The 20571-nt window shown below is 37.7% G+C and overlaps 1 protein-coding gene across 3 annotated transcripts; it reads right to left on the reverse strand.

The window, feature by feature from the left end:
- Positions 1–330: 330 nt before the first annotated feature.
- Positions 331–13350, reverse strand: LOC122652444 (ABC transporter I family member 6, chloroplastic). Of its 3 annotated transcripts, none has more exons than XM_043846185.1 (7): positions 12981–13350; positions 10480–10530; positions 9399–9620; positions 7859–7981; positions 1707–1883; positions 798–894; positions 331–344 (listed from the first exon to the last, which is right to left on the reverse strand). In XM_043846185.1, exons 1-6 carry the CDS (start codon positions 13314–13316, stop codon positions 808–810), a joined length of 996 nt encoding a protein of 331 aa, XP_043702120.1. In that variant the 5' UTR covers positions 13317–13350; the 3' UTR covers positions 331–344; positions 798–807. The 3 variants fall into 3 exon arrangements, with proteins under 3 accessions (XP_043702120.1, XP_043702118.1, XP_043702119.1); XM_043846183.1 differs by lacking the exon at positions 331–344 and adding an exon at positions 540–660 and having other exon boundaries at positions 800–894; XM_043846184.1 differs by lacking the exon at positions 331–344 and adding an exon at positions 540–657.
- Between the last annotated feature and the right edge of the window lie 7221 nt (positions 13351–20571).

Below are 20571 nucleotides of genomic sequence, written 5' to 3' on the forward strand. Positions count from 1 at the left end.
ATCTACCAAGTACAATTTAGTTGAAGTACAAAGTTTTGTAGATATATTGTCCGAGACAAGCTTGACTTGTAGTGTACCTTTTGGAATACACATTTCAGGGATAACCTGCATGACATGTTTAGGGGGTGGAGAAAAAGATCGAAGGGCATTCTGATTAATGACATCTAAATTGAGGAATTATCAACGAACCCATATAATGCTGTGTCTGTTCTTTTGAATGTCTGCGTCTTTAACTGTCACAAACTTGCAGCACAAATCAAGGAGGGCCCAGACTTGCTCTTTAGGCTTGAACTTGTGACTTCCCACAAGGAAGGCCCTGGCACTTATCCTTCAGAAGGATTGGGCTTTGAGCAAGCCAAATGCCAAGAAATTCAGAGTTTGTATCTTTATGACTTTTAAGTTGACAATTCCCCTAGCAGAATTGTCCTTAGTTATAGAGGTAAACAAAGAATAAAACACAACAAAATAGAAACTTGAGTAAACACAAGTGTAGACATCAACCAGCATGAATTAAATATGGTAGGCCAAACTACAAGAGAAGGTCTTTCCCTTGGTCTTTACATGAATCTTGGAACCGATGTCAGGTTAGAGTTTGCAATGCAGTCTTATCAACAACTGAAGCACAAAAGTTGACCTGACCTTGCAAAATTTTGGCGCCTGTAGTAGGGAGGGGAGCGTTATTTTGGAGTGGAATTGATCCAGAAGCAAAAGACGAAGTATGTGAGAAATTGTGTTCTTGTGCATGAAGGTGTGTGTGTATGGAGAGAGAGAGAGAGAGAGAGAGAGAGTCTACTTACTGGCTCTAACCTATGCAGAAGAATATGCTCTGTAGCCTTCCTTCTCAAGCAATTCCGCAATTGCGATGTCACCAGTCTTCACTATTCTTCCCCTCTCCTAAATAGACCCAAGCAAAAGAGCAAGATCAATAATAACAAAAATAAATTTTCAATTAACCAATTAAACGTGGTTGAATATCAATTCTGTAGCAAGATTTCTTGAGAGGGAGAAAAGGGCAAAAGAAATTGGAAAAAAAAAAGTATATAAGCTGTAAGAACATGAAAATTTATTTATGTCAAGGGCAATAATGAATCATGAGAAATCTGCCTTAACGATGACAAGGAAGCAAAAAGTTTTCAAAATACTGAACCGGAGGGGTAGAGGTTGATCTAGGGAAGGTAAGGGATTGTCAAATATGATGAAACACAAAAACCAAAATAAGTAATTGAATTAGGGCTTTTTTTTTTTTCTCCCATGAAGAAAGGAATCACACTGTAATAGCTTGATCATCATATCCTGTTAAACTTTTGCATCAAAGACAGAATCATGCAAAACCAGAAAAAAATTATTAAGCCCAACATTAAAGACTAAAAACCATCCACCACCTTTTCAAGATTTTTTTTTTTTATCAAAATAAGCATCGACTTCCAGAATGAACAGTTGTCACAGACAACAAAAAAGCAGTAAAGAAATTCACTTGAAGAAAGAAGAGAACATAAATTACATTATACTTTAATTTCATTGGTTAATTGAGAACACATGGAAAATGTCTTAAAAAATTGAGTCATTTGGCAATTGCACAAAGAGAATGGATGTGTCTATTCCTAGAATTTTATTATTTGTCTACTAATTTTTCATGGGGTTGAGTGATTTGTGACTCTGTGAAGAAAAACCAGCCACATTTCTTCTTAGTTTTGCATATGATTTACCATGATATGGATATATTTGGGCTTTATATATTCCAGAAGTCGCTGATAATGAGTAATCATCAAAATGGAATTCTTCGGAGTCAAAAGTACATTGACTGCTTTTGCTACATCTTGAAGAGCATCAACATCTAACCCAGAATCGATTTCGTCCAAAATAGCCAAATCTGCTCCAAGGAGCTGAATCAAATATTGTGTAAGCATTCACATTTACAAAAAAAAAAAACATAGAGGAAGCTTCAGAACAAGATAGCAACAAATGTCAAAATTTTCTTTTTTCAATCTTTTAATAACTGTAATGCACTATGAATCATGTTGTGTACAATATAGCAAGTTTCAGAAGCAGATGGCAACAAATGTCAAAAAAATTTCTTTTTTCAACCTTTCAATAACTGTAATGCACTATGAATCATGTTGCGTAATAATTCAAGGTGCACCATTGATTTAAAATAGTAGGTTTCCATTTAAGAAGCTAACTGTGTCTGCCAGAAATCACATATAACTTCATTATAGTATTGAGGAACAAATTCATCTTGTGTTTAACCCCCCATGCAAACAGACCCATGTGATCTTTATCATGAAATAGTAAAAATTATTTTTTTTTAACGTACCTTAGTACTTTAATCTAGAAATTTAACTAGTAAACTAAAATACTTAAAAGTGTGTCACTGCTTAAAAAACACTTTTGGAGGAACCATGCCTAAGAGCTTCATTGAAATCTAATGCAGAGACAGCTAAATGGAAAACCATATAATCAGGATCTTCATGATGCCACAGCTAACCTGACATTTTCAACCATCTGTTGCGTTGGGATGTCAAACTACCCAGGACATGGCCATGTCAAATAAGGGAGAGATCCTAGTCCTGGACCAAAAATTGGGGATTTGGCCAATTGGACATGTATATGACTCAGCAAATCCACCAGCCTAACTCAACAAAACCAAACTCTAGTGCTAAACATTTATATTATTTTCAGGTACTAGTATATCTATTATCTACTCTTTGTGCTGTTGTGATTGAGGTGACTCTGCCAAGTTCTAGTCAGCAAACCATAGTTGAATTTAAGAGTCACAGTGGTTTTTTTAACACAAGCAATTCATTTACACCAAATACTTGCTTTAAGAACAAGTAGCAGTTGTTCTCCATGTCTACCTACAACCTTGAAAACATGGAAAGATTAAAGACTGCTTTGCTTTTTGGCCCTAGTGAATTAGAGAGTCAGATTCCTCCTCACATTGTTACTATACTAGTTGAGACATATTTGTGGGTCAACCTTCAACTATTGTAATTGTCAAATTCCCCTCAATCCACAATGGTTCCTCTTTACAAAGGACAGAGCTCAGAAAACTTCACACCAAAACATGTTCACATGATATATAATAGAGCTAACTAAATGATAATAATAATAGTTTTGCTGAATCTCTCAGCGTATTTGCCTGTGAGTCCCTTGGAATCAAATATATGATTAATCATATGCAATCAGGTCAAATTCTCCCAACAGATCTAGATCAGATCCTGTTCCAATCTTTGGATTCAATCTAAGCTAGATTCTGATATTACCCATTTTTGTTCAATTTAATTATACGATCTGACACATGACAGATTGGTTTATAATTAGATCAGATCTAAATGTATCATGATCCCATGTGGTGGTTATTGTTATAGTTGTTTATAAATGAAATATTTTCCCAAATAGCCATTAGGGAGAAAGATTGATTGTTTGTGTGGAGGATTAAAAAGCTGTAATTGGAGGACATGTATGTAATGCAAACTCGACCTCGAACCAGGGAAAAACCAGTGGGAGATCGATTGCAGCAGGATCAATAAAATAAGAAAGAACAAAAATTGAATAACTGTTTTTTTTTTATATCTCTTTTTCAGTTTACATATGAAAGAAGAACATAAAGGATAGGGAAGAAGAAGAAGGGGATATGGAAGAGGGATAGGGGACTCTCTCAGTCCAGGGCCTCTCACCCACGGCCTCTCACCATCACTGCATCTCACAGCTTCAACCATAGTTCTTTTTTCTTCAATCTCGTCCCTTTTCTGCTCAGCCACATACAGTTATTTATAATAAACCAATTACATATATCTCAAGATAAAAAAAGCAAACCCAATTCCCAATCAGCTAATAATATTAGGAGTCCTAATTACATAAGCAATCTAATAAAATCCACATGCAAGAAACTAAAAACTATCCTAAATAAAATCCTAAACCAAGCTGATTTGCTTTGGAAGTGATCTTCCACAAACAGCAATGCTTCAAGATAATTCTCCACGCAAGTTAAGGATGGGACACTGTTGGATTGTATGGGACAGAATATCGTGGGGGTATTCTGGTCTTTTAGTCTTTCATTATGCTTTGTATTGACTCTATATTAGAGTCAGTTATGTTAGGAACAATTCTGTCCATGTAATTTGTGGTTAAATATTATAAATACAAAGCTTAGGATCAGTCATTGATCATCCAAACATTATACTCTAATTCTGAGTTGTTAACAGACACAAATCAGTTGAAATATTCCTCCACATCTTCTCCACGCATTGGCCATGGGGCCCACCCATAATCTTGTTAATTATCTTCTCTACAGATGTCCAATTGTCCTCAAAACTGGAAATTACTTCCACACGAGATGGCTTGGAATCTTTTGATAGTATTCAACAAGGCTGGTTGACAGTTGTCCTACTAAGTCCTCATGAGATCTGTTAAAGCCCCTACAAAATTACAAATCACCAAATCAATAACTACTAATTCTGGAAAATAAGCATCCCCAGAGATCTGGTTGATGACTAATGACTTTCCAACTAAGCAATCTGATCGCCCCCTATTTTGTAGGCAGAATATTGGCTGGGTATGCTGGTCGTGTGAAACCTAACACGATGCAGAGAATAATGGAAATCGCAAATACAATCACACAATACACACAAAGATTTACGTGGTTCGGCAAGGTTGCCTACGTCCACGGTGAGATGAGATCTGTTTCACTATCAATGGAGAATAGGGTTACAGTCGCTCGTTCCTCACACCTCTCAGATTTTTTTCTTCTTCCAAATACTGAGAAAGAACTCTCACTATAGATTTTTAGTGAAAACCCTATACAGGAAATTTACTGAAATACCCATATAGTCCTTAAAAATATGCTGGATCGATGGAGGGAAATCAACTGGACAGATTCTTGTCTCTTCAACTACCATCGATCCACATCAGAAATGACTACCATGCCTTGGTTAGTCACAGTTTTGGATAGTCTCATTTAAGTGGTTCTGATATAGATGTAAACCAGAACCAACAATAGGATCGATTATAGAGTAAGAATTTCTAGATTCAAGAGAAAACATATAAAACCAAATCGACAGATCAGACTAACAGATAACCCAGGTCAAGTGCCTCTTTATGTAGAACAGATGCTGAAAACCTCAACAAAATGTAATGGCTAGATCTGATTTAATAACCAACTCCTAGTGGAACTAGGAAAGTTCAAATACAACAAACAGTAGGTTGTATGAACGATCAGAGTTCAGATTCAGTATACCCAACAGTAAATTGACCTATGCTATTAAATATAGATGAAACAAATCAGTAAATATCAAGAGTTGAATCCCACTTGGAGTAGGATTATAACATTCATGCAACAGATTCCGAAGTTGATATCAGAGTAATGTTTAGCATACTGACCATAGAGGTTTTCTGATATCATAATATGAATCAGACCCGTATAAAGCATTGATTCCATCAGTCCTAGTGTGAGTAGGAAAGCTATATCGCAGGAACCAGAAACTTGATTGCAGGTTATAGAAGAACAGAAAACTGAATTAATAACCTTCCAGAGGAGAGAATAATACATGGGCTTCTCACCACAAGGAGCTGATTGGATTCACCACCAATCGATCCTTGATTCTTCACAAGGAACCAGTACACAGTAGGCAGCAACATAGCTTTCTTTTCAAAAAACAAATCGTAGGCTAGAGAGCCCTTGATCCTTTATTATAAAAGCACACAAAGCAGAGTTCAAATCAGGCTAGGAAACTCCCTATCGGTCTCCCCCTTGCAGCTGTCCATTCCTTCTTAAAGTCTAAATAGAAAATAAAAGCGGACCCAATTTAAATTCTAAAAATAAATAAAATAATAACTTAAATTGAACCAAGGGACCACCAGTTCAACCAGAACTTAACTGAAAACACTAAACCAGAAAACAAACTTCTTAAAGTTAAAACAAAATGGACCCAGGCCTTTAAAATAGAATTGGGCCACGCTAGGCCTAGTTTTCTTGGACTTCCTATGCTGATAAGTCTTTAATTCTGCATCACTCATACAGTCGTACTCTCTGTTAGAGTTGTTAGAATATATCTTGTATCAGGGTAGTTCGGTCATTGTCCTGTTATAGTGATCATATTCCTCCCACAAGCTAATAACATAGTTGTAGTACTCTGATATACTCCTATCACCCTGTTTCATATGGATGATCTTTTGGAGGATTTGATACACCTTTGTTGCATCGCCAACTCTGTCAAAAACTTTGGAGACACTGTCCCAGATATCTTTCGCAGTCTCCTTACTCATAAACCTCCTACCTATCTCAGGTTTCATGGAGAATATCAGCCAAGTCATAACAGTGGAGTTATCAGTCTCCCACTTTAGATAACCTGGATCAGTTGTAGCAGGAGCTGTGACAGACCCAGCAATGTATCCCAACTTTCCTTCACAAACCGGGACCAATTCAAGTAATTGGTATTATCCAACTTCACAACAGAGATCTGGGTGTTGGGATTATCAAAGGAAGCCATGATTGGGAACCCACTACTCAGGCTGCCAGCTATAGTAGGTCCACTGACTTCATAATCTTGTCCAGACACAGTAGACATAATAGGCAAACACTTCAACAATCAACACAGTGTTTTTGCTCAAGTGGGGAGTAGACTCAATGCAAATAAAGAAGGCACACCAATACACAAATAGTGTTCAATCAACCAAATCACTAGGTTGAGACCGAGCCTAGAAAACAGCAGGTATACAGAGAGCAAAAAACAGGCATAACTCAGACCAAATCCTTCTAACAGCCAAGGAACTTTAGTTCATAACACCCAACAAGTGTCATACATTCCATTCTCAACAATAAACAAGCATCCGATGCAGCAATCTTCGAAAAAAGGTCACACAAAGAGCATAAACAGAGCTGCTAATACCTGTACAACAGCAAAAAAAGCAGTAGCAGTCTTCCAATCTTCCACCTTCAAGAACAAGCTCTTAGGGCTTCAAAACAACACTACCATATGACTTGAATGAGTCAAGTTCCAAAGCAAAACAATCTCCCAAAGGCCGAATCGAGCTTGAAATAGCCCACTGCTAGCGGAAAAACAGAGATTTCTTCCAATGCTTCACAACAGTTGGGAGCTAAATACCCTTCCTCTCAACAACCAAGAGGTTAGGGGTTTGAAACAACTTCCCTAGGCGATTCAAAAGCTCTAGGTCTCACTCCAAGAGATGGAGAGAAGGAGAACCAAGGCACATGCTTCACAAGCTGGAGGTAGCTTAGCAGGCAGCTTCCCAAGCTTCAAACACTTCAGTAGCTCCTAAACCTCCCTCCATATGGACTTGGTTTGAAGAATACTAGTCCCAAGACTGTAGGAAGTATAGTATCTCACATATACAGCCTCTAATGGAACCGTCTTTACATTTATAGCGTTCCAAAGAGAGGAGAAGACAACCACTGAGCTGAGCCGACTCTCAAACCAGAGATCCTAGCTTTGATACCAAGTTAAAGTTTCAATGGATCGATTCTAATGGAAGATTAAGGAGTTAACAGCAAGGAGAAAGGAGAAGGGAAGAAGAGAAGAAGAGAAGAGAAGAGAAGTAAGGAGAGAATCAGTTGTGTGTTGAGAGATTCTCAACACACGTATTACTTCATTAATGAACTCTTCTAAATTACACAAGCCTCCCTAGGGAGGTAAAAGGGAATAAAACAAGAACTAGAAAAAATACAACTTGGTCTGTCTTCTAACAGAACAATGATCGAACTACCCTTATACAAGATATATTCTAACAACTCTTAACACTCTCGTGTATGGTAACGATAATGTTCAAATAAAATTAATTCAAAATATCAAATTAAATGACAATACTTGATAGAATTCATCATGATGAGCCAAATTGATACCGCAAGTTGCAAAATCTCATTCCGTTTTCTTTCACCACCACTAAATCCTTCATTCACATTTCGATTCAAGAAGTCTGGCTTCATATTTACAATTCCCAGCTTGGAAGATATGACATTCCAGAACTGCACCAACGGCAAAATAAAGTTAGTGATTCTGTTTCTTTTCTATATAATACAGGGTAAATTAATGCATTAATCTAGTCTGTTAAAATAACAAACACGTTTCCTGTTATATATATATATATATATATATATCTTCGACTCTAGTTAACTGTTTTCCTAGGGTCAGAAGATGTTGGTTTGTATAATTTGATAATCCTATTAATTTTTTCTCACTTTCAAAGGCACCATGGGTGGATCTAAAAGGTGTTGCAGGAACTTCTGTTTCATTAATTGTTAATTTTAAATTTGCTAATGGAGGATGAACAGACTCTATGTTTTCATTTGTGTCTGTCTTCCATGACTTTGTTATTTTTTGGTTTGTAGTTAGACTTCCAAACGGATAGTCTATTTGGTGTTGTTTTGCATGGATCTCTAAGTATGTAAAGAATTTGATATTAAATTTGTTACTTGTCATGAAGTCGTACCAGTGGACTCTGATTTTTGTTCTTAGTTCTTCAGGGATGGTTGCAAAGAACCAGTCCTTTTTTACTTTGTTTTTGGGAGATTCAAAATCTTCCCTCAACATTGGTTTGTTGATTTGGAAGTCTTCTTCTACGAAGATGACTCCAACTCTTGCAACAGGTGTTGGGGTTTCCATTTGGGAATATGTTGGTGATTTGGGAGGCGTCGGAGTTGAATCAGACTCCTGAGTCTCAGTTTGAGTTTCCGTTTTGTACTCTTGATACATCCCATGTAGGATGTTCCCTTGTGGCCTAAGTCCGGTTAGGCGACTACTTGCAGTTTGATAACTAAAGTTTGATGGTGTGCCGGAGTAAGAGGCTCTGGCAGGTTGGATTCTGATCTTGGAGGATCCTATAGGTTCTTTCCTTTTTATATATATATAAGCATAGAATTCTGAACTTATAAAACCAAATTACCAGCCACAAAGTCTGCTTTTAGATTAAGATAAGAACTTCCAACCAGTAGCATGCTAGTAATTTACAGTTTACATCAAGTACACCACCAAGAATAATTGGAATTTTACAGTTCTTTATCAGAGTTATCAGGATTTGAGAAGCCACTTTAGTTTCTGCATAGATTATGGGGTTACAAAAGGGCGTTTAACGTTATGCTCTTTTGCAGGCAACATGTTCCATTATAGTTTTGAACAGAAAGTTTACCATCTACCATAGTCCTTTTATGTCAAATAATCTAGTAAATCAACTATTATATGCCTGTACACATTGACCAAAGAGAATACATTTTATTCAAATTAATATAAGGAATGCATCGCAGATTTAGATATGGTTCATAAAAGTACCCAGCAGGACTGAATAAAAAGCACGACATGTACCAAGTATTAATAAAACAAATCCAAGCAACAAGAACAATGGATGACCGCAAGAATAAAATCAAAATACTGCAAATGGATCTATACCTCAATAGGTCCAAGCTCAGGATGACCAAGTTTTCGCATTCGGGCATTGTATGCCATATTCAGAAAGTCCATGTTGCTTACACCTGGGATCTCAATCGGGGATTGAAAGCTCATAAAAATCCCAGCAAGAGACCTTTCTTCAGGGTCCATATCAAGCACGCTTTCTCCTTTAAACATAACACTGCCTCCTGTAACTTCATAGTCTGGATGGCCAACCAGAACCTGCAGCAAATGAGGCCTTACTTTTTTTTATTATTTCTTAATAATACAAGGAAGTGGGAATTGATTTTTAACTCAACTTTGTGCTGCTGATGTATTAAGGGCCATCAGCAGAGGTGCTTAATAAATAGCAGCCCAACTTACGATAAAAGAAGATAAATAAGAACATTGTAAAGTGGATAGCTCAGCTGTTTTGAGATCATTTTGCCAATTTCAGAAATGAGAAAGCAAAAAGTGGCTGCTGTCCTCACACATCAAAACCTGGGTTGAGCTTTGTAGTACTTGGAGACTGGCACCATTAAGTTTTCAAGTCATCCAAATGGGTTTTTAATAGTTGATATACATAGATAATCATGAAGCTTCAAGGGAGCTTCAACAACCCCCCCCCCCACACACACACAAACAAAAGAGAAAAAAGGAAAGGTAGTGCCACGTTGAATACTCAAAACCTACTTACCAAAAAGGAATCGATGTTCAGCAACCAAGATACAAACTAAAACAACACAACACACAACACTAACATAGATGTTGAGTAAAAGACTCAAATGTTTTGAAGACAAAGTAGGACCAAAGAAAATTTTGTTGCAATATAACAAAATCTGAAGGAAATACATTGGTGGATAGAAATTCTGCTCCGCCAATCTGTATTTTGACAAAGCCCACCCATAACCACTCCCTATTTTAAGAAAGCAAATCTAACATATCTACAACAGAGAGATTGTAACCTCAAGCACTGCTGATAATCGAATGATAAACCAGCCAAAATCTCAGTGAAGAATCAACATCACTGCTTAGATGCATAGTGTTCCAACCAAACAGAATATTATTATTGAGTTTAATGTCCTAGTACAGAATCACCAACCTTAGCAAATGTGCTCTTTCCAGAGCCATTCTTCCCCATGATAGCATGGACCTACCACACAGAAAATATTAGCAACATTAAAATTAAAACATCAAATAACGTCACCAAATTAGCTAGCAAGCAAGCTAAGGAAACCAAACACAAGTTAATAGCAAAATTAAGGGAAACCGTAAAAGGGGAAAATATAACAATTTTTAAGTGGATAATTTCATAAGAAGCTGAATTGTAACTTTTGGTCAAAGTGATAGAACGAGATACAGGAAAAATGGGGGGGGGGGGGAAGTAACATAAACCCGAAAACAAGGGAGTGAGGAAAAAAGATTTATTAAATGAATGGAAGGAAGTTTCTTGTCCAGGAGCGTGGCTCCCGTGCCCGCACCGTTGTGTCTGTTCTCTCCTCTTCCCTATAAAATGATCTCCTTCGCCCCTCCCCCATAAATTGAACCAAAAGGAGGAGGGCGCTGATTGGGTCTCGCTCAGGCATAGGAGCAACGCTCTGGACAGAGGACAGTTCCCCTAAATGACTTTATAAAAGAAAAAGAAGTTTCAAAATACCTCTTTTGCATTTCCTTGTTTTGTCTCCCACGAGGTTTGAACAATTAATCTCCCCGATGTTGCTTTTGGTAAAGCAAAGTAGTGGGAATTGTTTAGTCTCAAATTGCTTATGGAAGAGAGTAGAGTGTAGTTCATATTATACAATGAGAACTACAAGGGTAGGGTTCTTTGGAAGAAAGGCTCCCTATGCTCTCTTCTTTCCGCGGGGGGGGGGGGGGGGTTGGAGTTTATTTTCACAAACGGGCGCATGCGCCGGGCTAGGTCGGGTCGGGTGGTGGCGAGTGAGGCCTTGGTGTGTGTGAAGTTTCTTTTTTGCTTTGGACCAGACTTGTAACAGGTTTTCCTTTGCCAACATTGGATTCGTTTTTCCCAATGTCGGATTTTATGTGTTGAGCGTCAGCCAGAGTGTGTTTAAAGTAGGAGTTTGTCAGGAACCTAACCGACTTACACTATATTTTGTCCAACGTTGAATGCGGTATTGTCAATGTTGGATGAGCATCGTCAGATTCATCGCTAGCGTCGGCAATCCTTCGTTGCGTGCCATCCAGAAAGCTTTGGACACCAGTAACAGTTAATTTTCTGTGACTTTTCTCTTAGAGAGACACATCCTTTGGGCCTTCTTGGATAGGTGTTTCCAAGGGGCATCTCTCCTCTATAAGTAGAGGACGTCCCTGACACTTTAGACATTCATTCTAAGAGTTTTAATTGGTTTTTGCCTACTGTTTTGAGAGTACACCTTGTTCCGTTACTTTGGTTGATTGAGCATAACATGTAAATGTCTTGACATGGCCCAGTAAGTGAGTGCAACAACTACTGGAGGACCTAAGGGGCTGTTTCCTCTTGGGAATTGGTTCACAAGAACCTTCTTGCACCATAGGGGGTGAATAAAACCTTATGATTGGTGGCACAACTGAACCCCACCATCACTTTGATATTTATTTGGAGTGTGTTGCAGTGTCAAGTTGCAGTCCAAGTTCAATTGTATCACTAGTAGAGCCTTCACTTCCATTCTGTCAGTGAGTGTTCTTAACTATTTGATTAGTCCTCTATTGTACTAGTCTCTCAAACCATCCTCTTCTTGTTCTATTCTACTACAAAAGAAAAATCAAATAAAATTCTTTCAAATAGCCTGGGCGGAGTAAACATTCTCAAAATTTTAATACTCAAGAACGACATAAAACAGAATGCCAAAAGAACTGAACTGTCATTTTGCATTTGAACAACAATGGTGCAACTGGACGTTGTGCCAACTACTATCAGGAGTTGAATTTTTTCAATAAATTCTCATTCTTTTCCCTGGCAGAATCTTTCAGGAAATTTTCAAGCAGCCTGGATAAATTAGATGTATTAAACAATGCTGTAGTATTGATGAAGCTTTCCCTCTTTTGACATGTATTGTTACCATGATTAGTACATGCAATAATTATGTGATATCGTATCCTGATGTTCATCATACTGAGAGACTGGAGGGAGTGAATGATTAAGTTGAACCACCATGACAGTTTAGATGCAAATTACCACCTCAGTTGAAGAAGAGTACAATCAATATGCCAGCTTGGGCACATCAGAGTGGTCCTAAGAAGTAAGAATGCATTTATTCAAAGAGAAACAGCATGACAGAGGAACTGTCTTCGAACTTGGACTTGGTTCTTAGCATTTGGATAGCATCAAAAGAAATACTGGAAGAAAATTTTTATATCTGACTGCACCGAATTATCTATTCATAAATTCAATTCATGCTCGCCGCTTAGTGGATGCCGAATCAATTATGCATTTACGCTCCACCGAAGAAGTAGATAAAGCGTGGAAGACATTGTGTTTTCTAAAGGGAGTGTTTTGGTTGGAAAGACAAGTGGAAATAGTCACAACACCGTCGGCTTTAGAGAATTAGGGAAAAAGAGATCCCTAATTTTGCAGCCAATTCAGAAGCTATATATCTAGATTACCTCTCCCTGGTAGATGACGAGGTTGACGCCATTTAGAATCTGTTCTTTCGATTCTGCGATGACAGCAGTCAGATCCTTGACTTCAAGCAGAACCTCCGGAGACTCTCCCTCGCTATCTATTCCGGAAGTTGCCGGAGAATCGACGTGGAGGCTTGTGTTCAGCGTTAGAAATCGATGGTTCCATGGAGATGAAGAAGAAGAAGAAGAAGAACGAAGTGAAGGGAAGGAGGTAGAGATGGTGAAAGCGCGGGAATTCTGCGTGGACCTTCTGAATGAATAAAGACGAGGTGAGGAAGAGGAGGGAGGGGCATGACATTGGAGATGAAGAACCGCCATTGAAACGGACCAGAGGCTTTTGGAGCGAATCAGCGGAGCCGATACCCTATTTCGAAGAATAATAGGGGGCCAATAACAGGATAAAACCTTCGGTATATCAACAGGCAAATCTTATTTATTTTTTTTGGGGTGTAACGATTTAGTATTATAATATAAGGCGCGGGTTGTGTACACTGCTCGTTTTCCACGAGTCAGTGGCATGCACCAATGGGAACGTAGGATGGGGTGGGTATGGCGTAGGGGCATTATCTCACACCTCACAGTGGTGGGTAGAGAGAAAGACACCTGGCTAGGCAGCCTGGCAGCGTGTTCAGCATTTTTCGATTACCGTAATATAATAGGCAAATTATTATGGGGTGATCCCGTGATGGTCTTTGCCCTATAGCGCAGGCTGTACCAGACATATGGGGTGAGATGGATGCGTCATTTTGACCATTCAAGGGGAGCAGGCCGGTCATTTGACCCACCTCCATGTGTATGGGTACAACCTGGACCCAGAGAACATTTCTCCAATTATTATTTAAGTTAAAGATTCTTACAAGGCCAGTTTATTGCCCCCACCCAAAACACTATCCCCTTTCTTCGTTTGAAACTACTAGTAAACGTGCACATGCAAATGCATGTGGGGACGAGAGAGAGGGAGGAGATAGAATGGAAGGGGGGATACGGATTAGACAGGGGAGAGGCATGTGAGGTTAAATGTTTGGGGGGAGGGGGAGATTGTGAAGAGAGGGAGAGTTTTTGGGAGTGAGAAGAAACTTGTTAAGAGAGAGAGAGAGAGGTTTCTATTAGTATCTCTCTTTGTTCTTTATACTTTTCTTCTTCTTTCTTACTTGTAAGTTAAATAACTCTGGGATCAGTTACAAAGTTTCGCTTGGTCCAATCTCCCTTCAGTAGCCCTATAAAATTACTTCTTCTTGCTTTTGTAATTCATTCTCATATTTGTTACACAATTTGATTGCTTACAAATCTTTCAACGTAGAATTAAAGATGGTCACATAATCTATTGAGAGTGTTGTAAAGATTGCAAGAGCAGAAAATGTAGCAAGAAAAAAACATACCTGGTCATTTGATCGGAAGGAAAGTGACAGTAAAGATTGATCAAACATTTTTAAATTAAAATAAATGCAAATACTCCCAAGCTCCCTTTTGCATCTATTAGAATGAAGAGCAGAGACCAAGATAGAATTTATTCCTAAGTTATAGATGTCACATAATGATGCTACTATAATTTACACTTCTCTTTTTTTGATGGGAGTGTCCTCTTCCTAATAGGCCACAACACAATTTGATCAATCTACTCAAGGCTTTGACAAAGGAACAAAATAAAAGAAAACAGAGAGAGAATTCCAAGATAGAGCTACACAAAAAAGGAAGAAGCACAAGAACAACTTGCAGTGTCCCCTAGTGAAGCCTCAATCAGGTTTTCACATGCCCTTGAGCAGCAACCTCAGCAAACAGCCATTTCTCAAGTAAAGCAAGAGGGGTTTCACTTCCAAGAATTGGCTGCCTCTAATCTTGGAAGTGGATCTCTGGTGAGATTGACTGTATCATCCACAAGCCCAGGCTGAGAGACATCATCAGGCAATATATTGTTATTAGCTGCAATTGGATACCTTGACTACAAGCAGAATCATTTCCAGCCACATTGTTGGAGTAGTTCTGAGTGGTCTTTGAGGTTGTCTTATTAGATTTTGGTTAATTCTTATCCATCCTTGGAGCAATATTGATATCTTCTAAGTGCTTGAGGCATATATTGATGTCTAGGATAGTCCCATGTCATAGCAGTAGCCATTGCAAGGCTTCAAGTTGGACAAATTGTTTGGATTCTTCAAGGACAATTACTCACATAGAACCTACCTAGCCATGGATGTCAATTTGAAGCTTTCTCTCCCGCTGATCTTTGGAGATTTGCTGAGAACCCGAGAACATCATCTCTAGTATTGCCATCAAGGTGTCTAAAGCTTCTAGAGCTTCTTCTTCCAATGGATATCTAGTATTTCTTGATGTTGTCGTCTGTTTTATGAAGGAAGGTAGGAAGCTATAGGAACCCATTTGCATCGAAATCAGACCTATATTAATATAATAAAAGAAAAAAAAATTTAATACTGAAGAATAAACACAATCAAAACTTCATCTGCAGACACATTTACAATTCATATCTCTTATCATCTGCAACCAATCATAGCTGCTAGAATGAATCATGGCAGCCTTTGCATCATTCCCAATTTGGATTCCCAACCAGATCAACCAAAAGGAAACCATCATTTTCATTTCAATTGCTGAAATAAAAAAAAAAAAATCATAAATACAGGATTTATAACTACAGTGCAGTCGATGAGAACTCTTAGGGGGGAATAAATAAAAAATCCCAAGGGGTAGCTCAAATGGCAAGGACCAACATTTCACAAGAAAAAGGTCATGACTTCAACTCTCCTTGGAGCTTACTGCTTACCTATCGAAAAAATAAATAAATAATAAGAAGTGCAGTTTTTTTAGTGCTAACCCTTCGTTACTAGTTTCCCATAAATTTGTCCTACGACCAATCAAGGGCAGCGTGATCTGTGTGAGACAAAGGAAGGAAGAGAGTGGGGACGGCCATGAGGGGAGTGATGGGGGAGGGGGAGGGGGAGGGAAGGGATTTCTCTCTCTCCCTCCCTCCCTCCCTCTCTCTCTCTCTATATATATATATGTTTTGGGCTTGATTTCTTGCAAAGTCTAAAAAGGGAGACAACGAATTTTTACTTCTCTATAAAGATTGTCCCAGTCCATGAGGGTCCTGGTACTACAGGGCCTATGAGGGACCATGTCTCATAAGGAAAACATGAATTTAATATAATCTTGGAACATTGTATCAGTTTGAAAATTCAATAGACGTTCCCTTGTAAGAACTAGTGGGTCTGTCCAGCGAAAAAGAGAGAACCATACCTGAGTTGAGTGATGAAAATTCAATAGACATTCCCTTGTAATTTCATAGACATGAGAGAGGCAATTATTATATACTTTCTTTGTTTTGCTGCCTGAAAACTCTCCACAGCTAGAATCATGAACAAAGAATGCAAATTATTCATCATGATACTTGCATATATTTCCATATAACCCAAAAGCTGCCTGAGAACTCTCCACAGCTGGAACCATATGCAACCTTTTGTTCTCCATCTCTACCATTAGCAACTATTCCTGAAACAAAGGAAGACAAAGGCTGATATGTTTTTCAATAGAAATTCCACAAAAAATACATTCACAAAGAAAATTAAATTTATATAGAACAGATAACTGATAAAAAAGGAGCTACACATTATGAATATTATTACTAACATGTTGTCTTATTTACATAAACCAGCATGAAGACCAAGACGTACCCTTCAGCAGTGTTGAAGGTTCCTAGCTAGACACGGACCCCCTTTCTAGGGTCTATAAGCTCAGCAGCCAATTTCTCCCAAGGCCGCTGCCGGATTCCTCTGTACTGGTTCTTCCTTTTTCTCTTAGCAGATTTTTCAGCAAGCCCATTAAATTCCCCGAGTTTCACAACAGTTGAACCTCCTGTGGTTCAACAAAGAAAAGCACCACAGTAGCTCTGAGAATGTCTCCAATGGATAATAGTTTACGAGAGAAGACTATAAATTAAGGATTCCTCAAATTAAATTTCCATGATTCCTAACAATTACTAAACATTAATTTTTCCGCAGCAATTAATTGAGAAAGAACAAGAACTTCTCGTGGGTTACAAGTAAATTCAGCTCTTACACATCACATACCCAATCCCCAATTAACTAAAAAGAACATCTGCATTCTTCTCCTCTCGTTACTTGTTTAGGTCCTCAAGGGTCCTTCCTCTTATTTATCTTACAACTGTCTAAATAGATAGACTAATCTGAGGTTGCAGAAAGAAAGAAACAAACAAACAAAATCACGAATAAAGGCAGAGAATAAAACGGTAATTTGTTGTGAACAAAATAGAGACCGAATGATCAAACCGCAAGTTTAACCAATTATGCAAATTTTTTAGCTCGTTATATCAAAATGCATTCAGAGGAGAACGGCTAAACGGAAATAAACCATCAAAAGGATCTATTTTTTAAATGGAAAAGTAGAATAATCAAGAGCTTCTATGCATGGCAATTGGAAGACTTCAAAGAATACAAATTCAAGAAAAATATGAGTGTTGAAAGCCATCTGTTAGATGGACCGTAAAACACCCTGATTAAAAATAGAATTACAGGATGGTGGGGAGGTCAAATTTTCAGGGAGGAAGTAAAAATCTGCAAGGGCAAAGTTACACTTAGAAATGACATAATGGATCAAAGGGAAAACTCAAACATCCCAAATCCAAGAAAGTAGAGCAATCGTTAAGAGTGAAAATTCCAAATTAAAAAAAAAAAATGCTAGGGATTTTAGAAACAGTAATAAAATTCAAATAACCTTATCCGAAATATTAACTAGGAAAAATTACTAATACAAAATTGAAGCAGAAGTACGACACCAGCCAAGATCAAAACCGCAAATTGATAAGAGATGAAGATCAGACATGCCTCGTGAAGGCCGAGATGTGGGAGCGAAGGAAAATGTTTCGACATCTTCTACCTCCTCATCGGACTCGTCCTTGAACTCCTGAAAGTCAGCCTCTCTCGGTGGGTATGGGTCACATGACTCATCTATGCCATGTGACCGACCTTCTTTCTCTAATAATCTCTCATCCTGCAAGAAACCCAAGCAAAAGGGGGAAAATTAAAAACCACCAAACACCAATGAAACCTAGCTAGAAGAAGTGAAGAAAAGAAAACCAATCTCTACAATCTCGGTTTCTTCGTATTCACTTCAAGCTGCAACCAGCACTGAAAAGCCCTCTTAAAGATTACTCTCTGATTTTGTTTCGGTTTATTTCTGCTTCTAATCATTGAGAAATGGTGTTCAGAAGAGCATCGAGAGTCATGTCCTCATCTGGTTTTTGAGAATAATTATAACTAACAATCTGACACAGACACAGAATAAATACTGGGCTATGTTTAACCAAAACAAAGAATGAAGAAACCGATGAGGGTAGTTGCTCAGGTTTGTAATAATTCCTTATCCCCTATTATTTACTTTTCGTGGTTCGTCCATCTTCAAGCATTTCATGCGACTGACCGTCGACTTGAGCTCTGGCTACTGGATATATATAAGAGGATCCGACTATCTTTCTTTTCTCATAAAGGCAACAGTTCATTCCCTCCCACCCTTGGTTGTGCAATTACTGTCAGGACCTTACACCAGATTGTCTGTTGATAGTTGATAGAGGTTCCTCCTTTTTCTCCTTTGAAAGTGTTCTCTGGTAACATATACAGACGGTTTATGCCAATCAACTTCAAGTCTTTATAAGTTATACGTGCCTATAAACATAGCCTTGTATTTTAAGTAAACATAGGGTAGGTCCAGTATCAAAAATCAGATGAGGGTAGAATAGATATTCGATTTGTCACAACGTGCTTTTATATAATAGTATGATATATGAGTATCATAATTTTTAATCAAAAAAAAAAATATTATTATTGTCACATGTCTGTTATTTTTTCAAACAATATAAAATATGTATTCCCATCACACGGACTGATGATCTATCCTTCACAACCATGGGATAGAGAGGGCATACTCTAGATTAGCCATATATCGAATTTCATAGTATACCTCAATCAAGAGAGAGAAGGTTCTCTGAGCAATCGGGGTAGCCTATGACTAACAAAAAAAAATATTCATTTTTTCTATCTTTAAAAGGTTAAAAGAATTAATAAAAAAAACATGTGAGTAGGCATAAGCTACAACGCTTGCTCTGATAGACATTTCTTTTTAACCAAACACCCAATTGTATAGAGATGTCATAGTTTAGATTAGTCATGTGTCAAAATTTTGGAGTCTAATTCAATAAAATATCCTTGTGTATTGGCATGTTTCTCATGTCCATGCATGTGTACCTGTATTCTAACCGTTATTGTGCACCCTCCCAATTCTGCAGGAAACATAAAAATGGTTGTTTTAGATCTGTCTTGTGGTTCAGATCTTTCTTATTGACTAAACCATTTTCATATAACTTTATCTTAATGTAATGTTTCCTAATTTTAGACGAAAATTAATACATACGTATTTTTATATTTAAAACAGTAAACAAAAAGGAAAATGCAACTTACTAAAGAATGCTTGAGTTAAAATTCGACGAATCCTTTGAAATTTTATAAGTCCTTTGTTTATACCTCTATAATTAATTTCCAATTTATCAACATAATCTTTTTGATTATTTATAATTCAACCTCACTAGATCATCATATCTATTCATTCAACATCATGTGGTAAAAAGCCTTAGAAGCAAATGCTTCCTACCATCTATCCGATCACATTGATTGGTTGGCATATGGGTTCTATTTTTTGATAGCAACCAAAATGAAGAAAAAATATAAAGCTAGCTAGAAAGAAGATACATTGTTCTAAATGCCAGATTTGGTCTTATTAGATCTAGTTTGTATGACTAACCTACGAGCTGGGTCATTATACATTGTATAATTTTTAACAATACTTGTCTGCTTAAACGATTTAAAGAGTTAATATTGTTCAGCAAAATAGCGAATACTTCCTATGACCATTGATTAGGATTTTGTGTCACTCATGTCACCAACTTCTCGCAATCAATCCAAATGTTTATACTGTCGATTTCTAATGAACTTGCTTTACGCAAAATAGTGAATACTTCCCATGGGTCTTTTGACTCCGTATTTTGCCACCTGTTAGATTAACATTGGCTGAGAAAGAGGGAAAAGTGATAGCAAATGTTGGTATTTCAAGTACTAAAAAAAGGGGAGGGGGGAAGTCAACCACCACGTGGAGGTATAATTAATAATATTGCATATCTACGAAGGGAAGCAACTGCCACCATTGGTGATGCGGCACGTTGAAGGTGGCACACTCGCAAAGCCAAGTATGTTTGATTGGCAAAACAATTCTTTTTTTTCATTTTACTGGTTACTATTCCATTTTTATTTTCTAGAAATAGAAATGAAGAATTTTATTTTTTTTACTTTGGCACAATCTAGAGGTATCGTTACACAGCTTAAAATATCTGCCCGTGACAAATTGAATATGATCCAGTTTTCCATCATCCATGATGAAGAGAGAATCTCTTCAGTCATGGGTTACAATGCTTCAATGGGAATCTTGAAATAATAGAAAAAATATCTCAAATCTTCGCCAACAGGGAATGAGTAAGGATGAGAGTGGTGGGTGAAAGAAA

This window comes from Telopea speciosissima, chromosome 2 (genome assembly GCF_018873765.1).
Source record: "Telopea speciosissima isolate NSW1024214 ecotype Mountain lineage chromosome 2, Tspe_v1, whole genome shotgun sequence".
NCBI classification, from domain to species: domain Eukaryota; kingdom Viridiplantae; phylum Streptophyta; class Magnoliopsida; order Proteales; family Proteaceae; genus Telopea; species Telopea speciosissima.

Excerpts from the sequence above, each read along its gene's own strand:
- LOC122652444 (XM_043846185.1), bottom strand. The coding sequence starts at position 13,316 with ATGGCGGTTCTTCATCTCCAATGTCATGCCCCTCCCTCCTCTTCCTCA. Across the intron at positions 7,982-9,398 it reads CTGAGCTTGGACCTATTGAG|TTCTGGAATGTCATATCTTC; the intron begins GTATAGATCCAT and ends CCGTTGGTGCAG. Across the intron at positions 895-1,706 it reads CCAAATATATCCATATCATG|GAGAGGGGAAGAATAGTGAA; the intron begins GTAAATCATATG and ends GGGTCTATTTAG.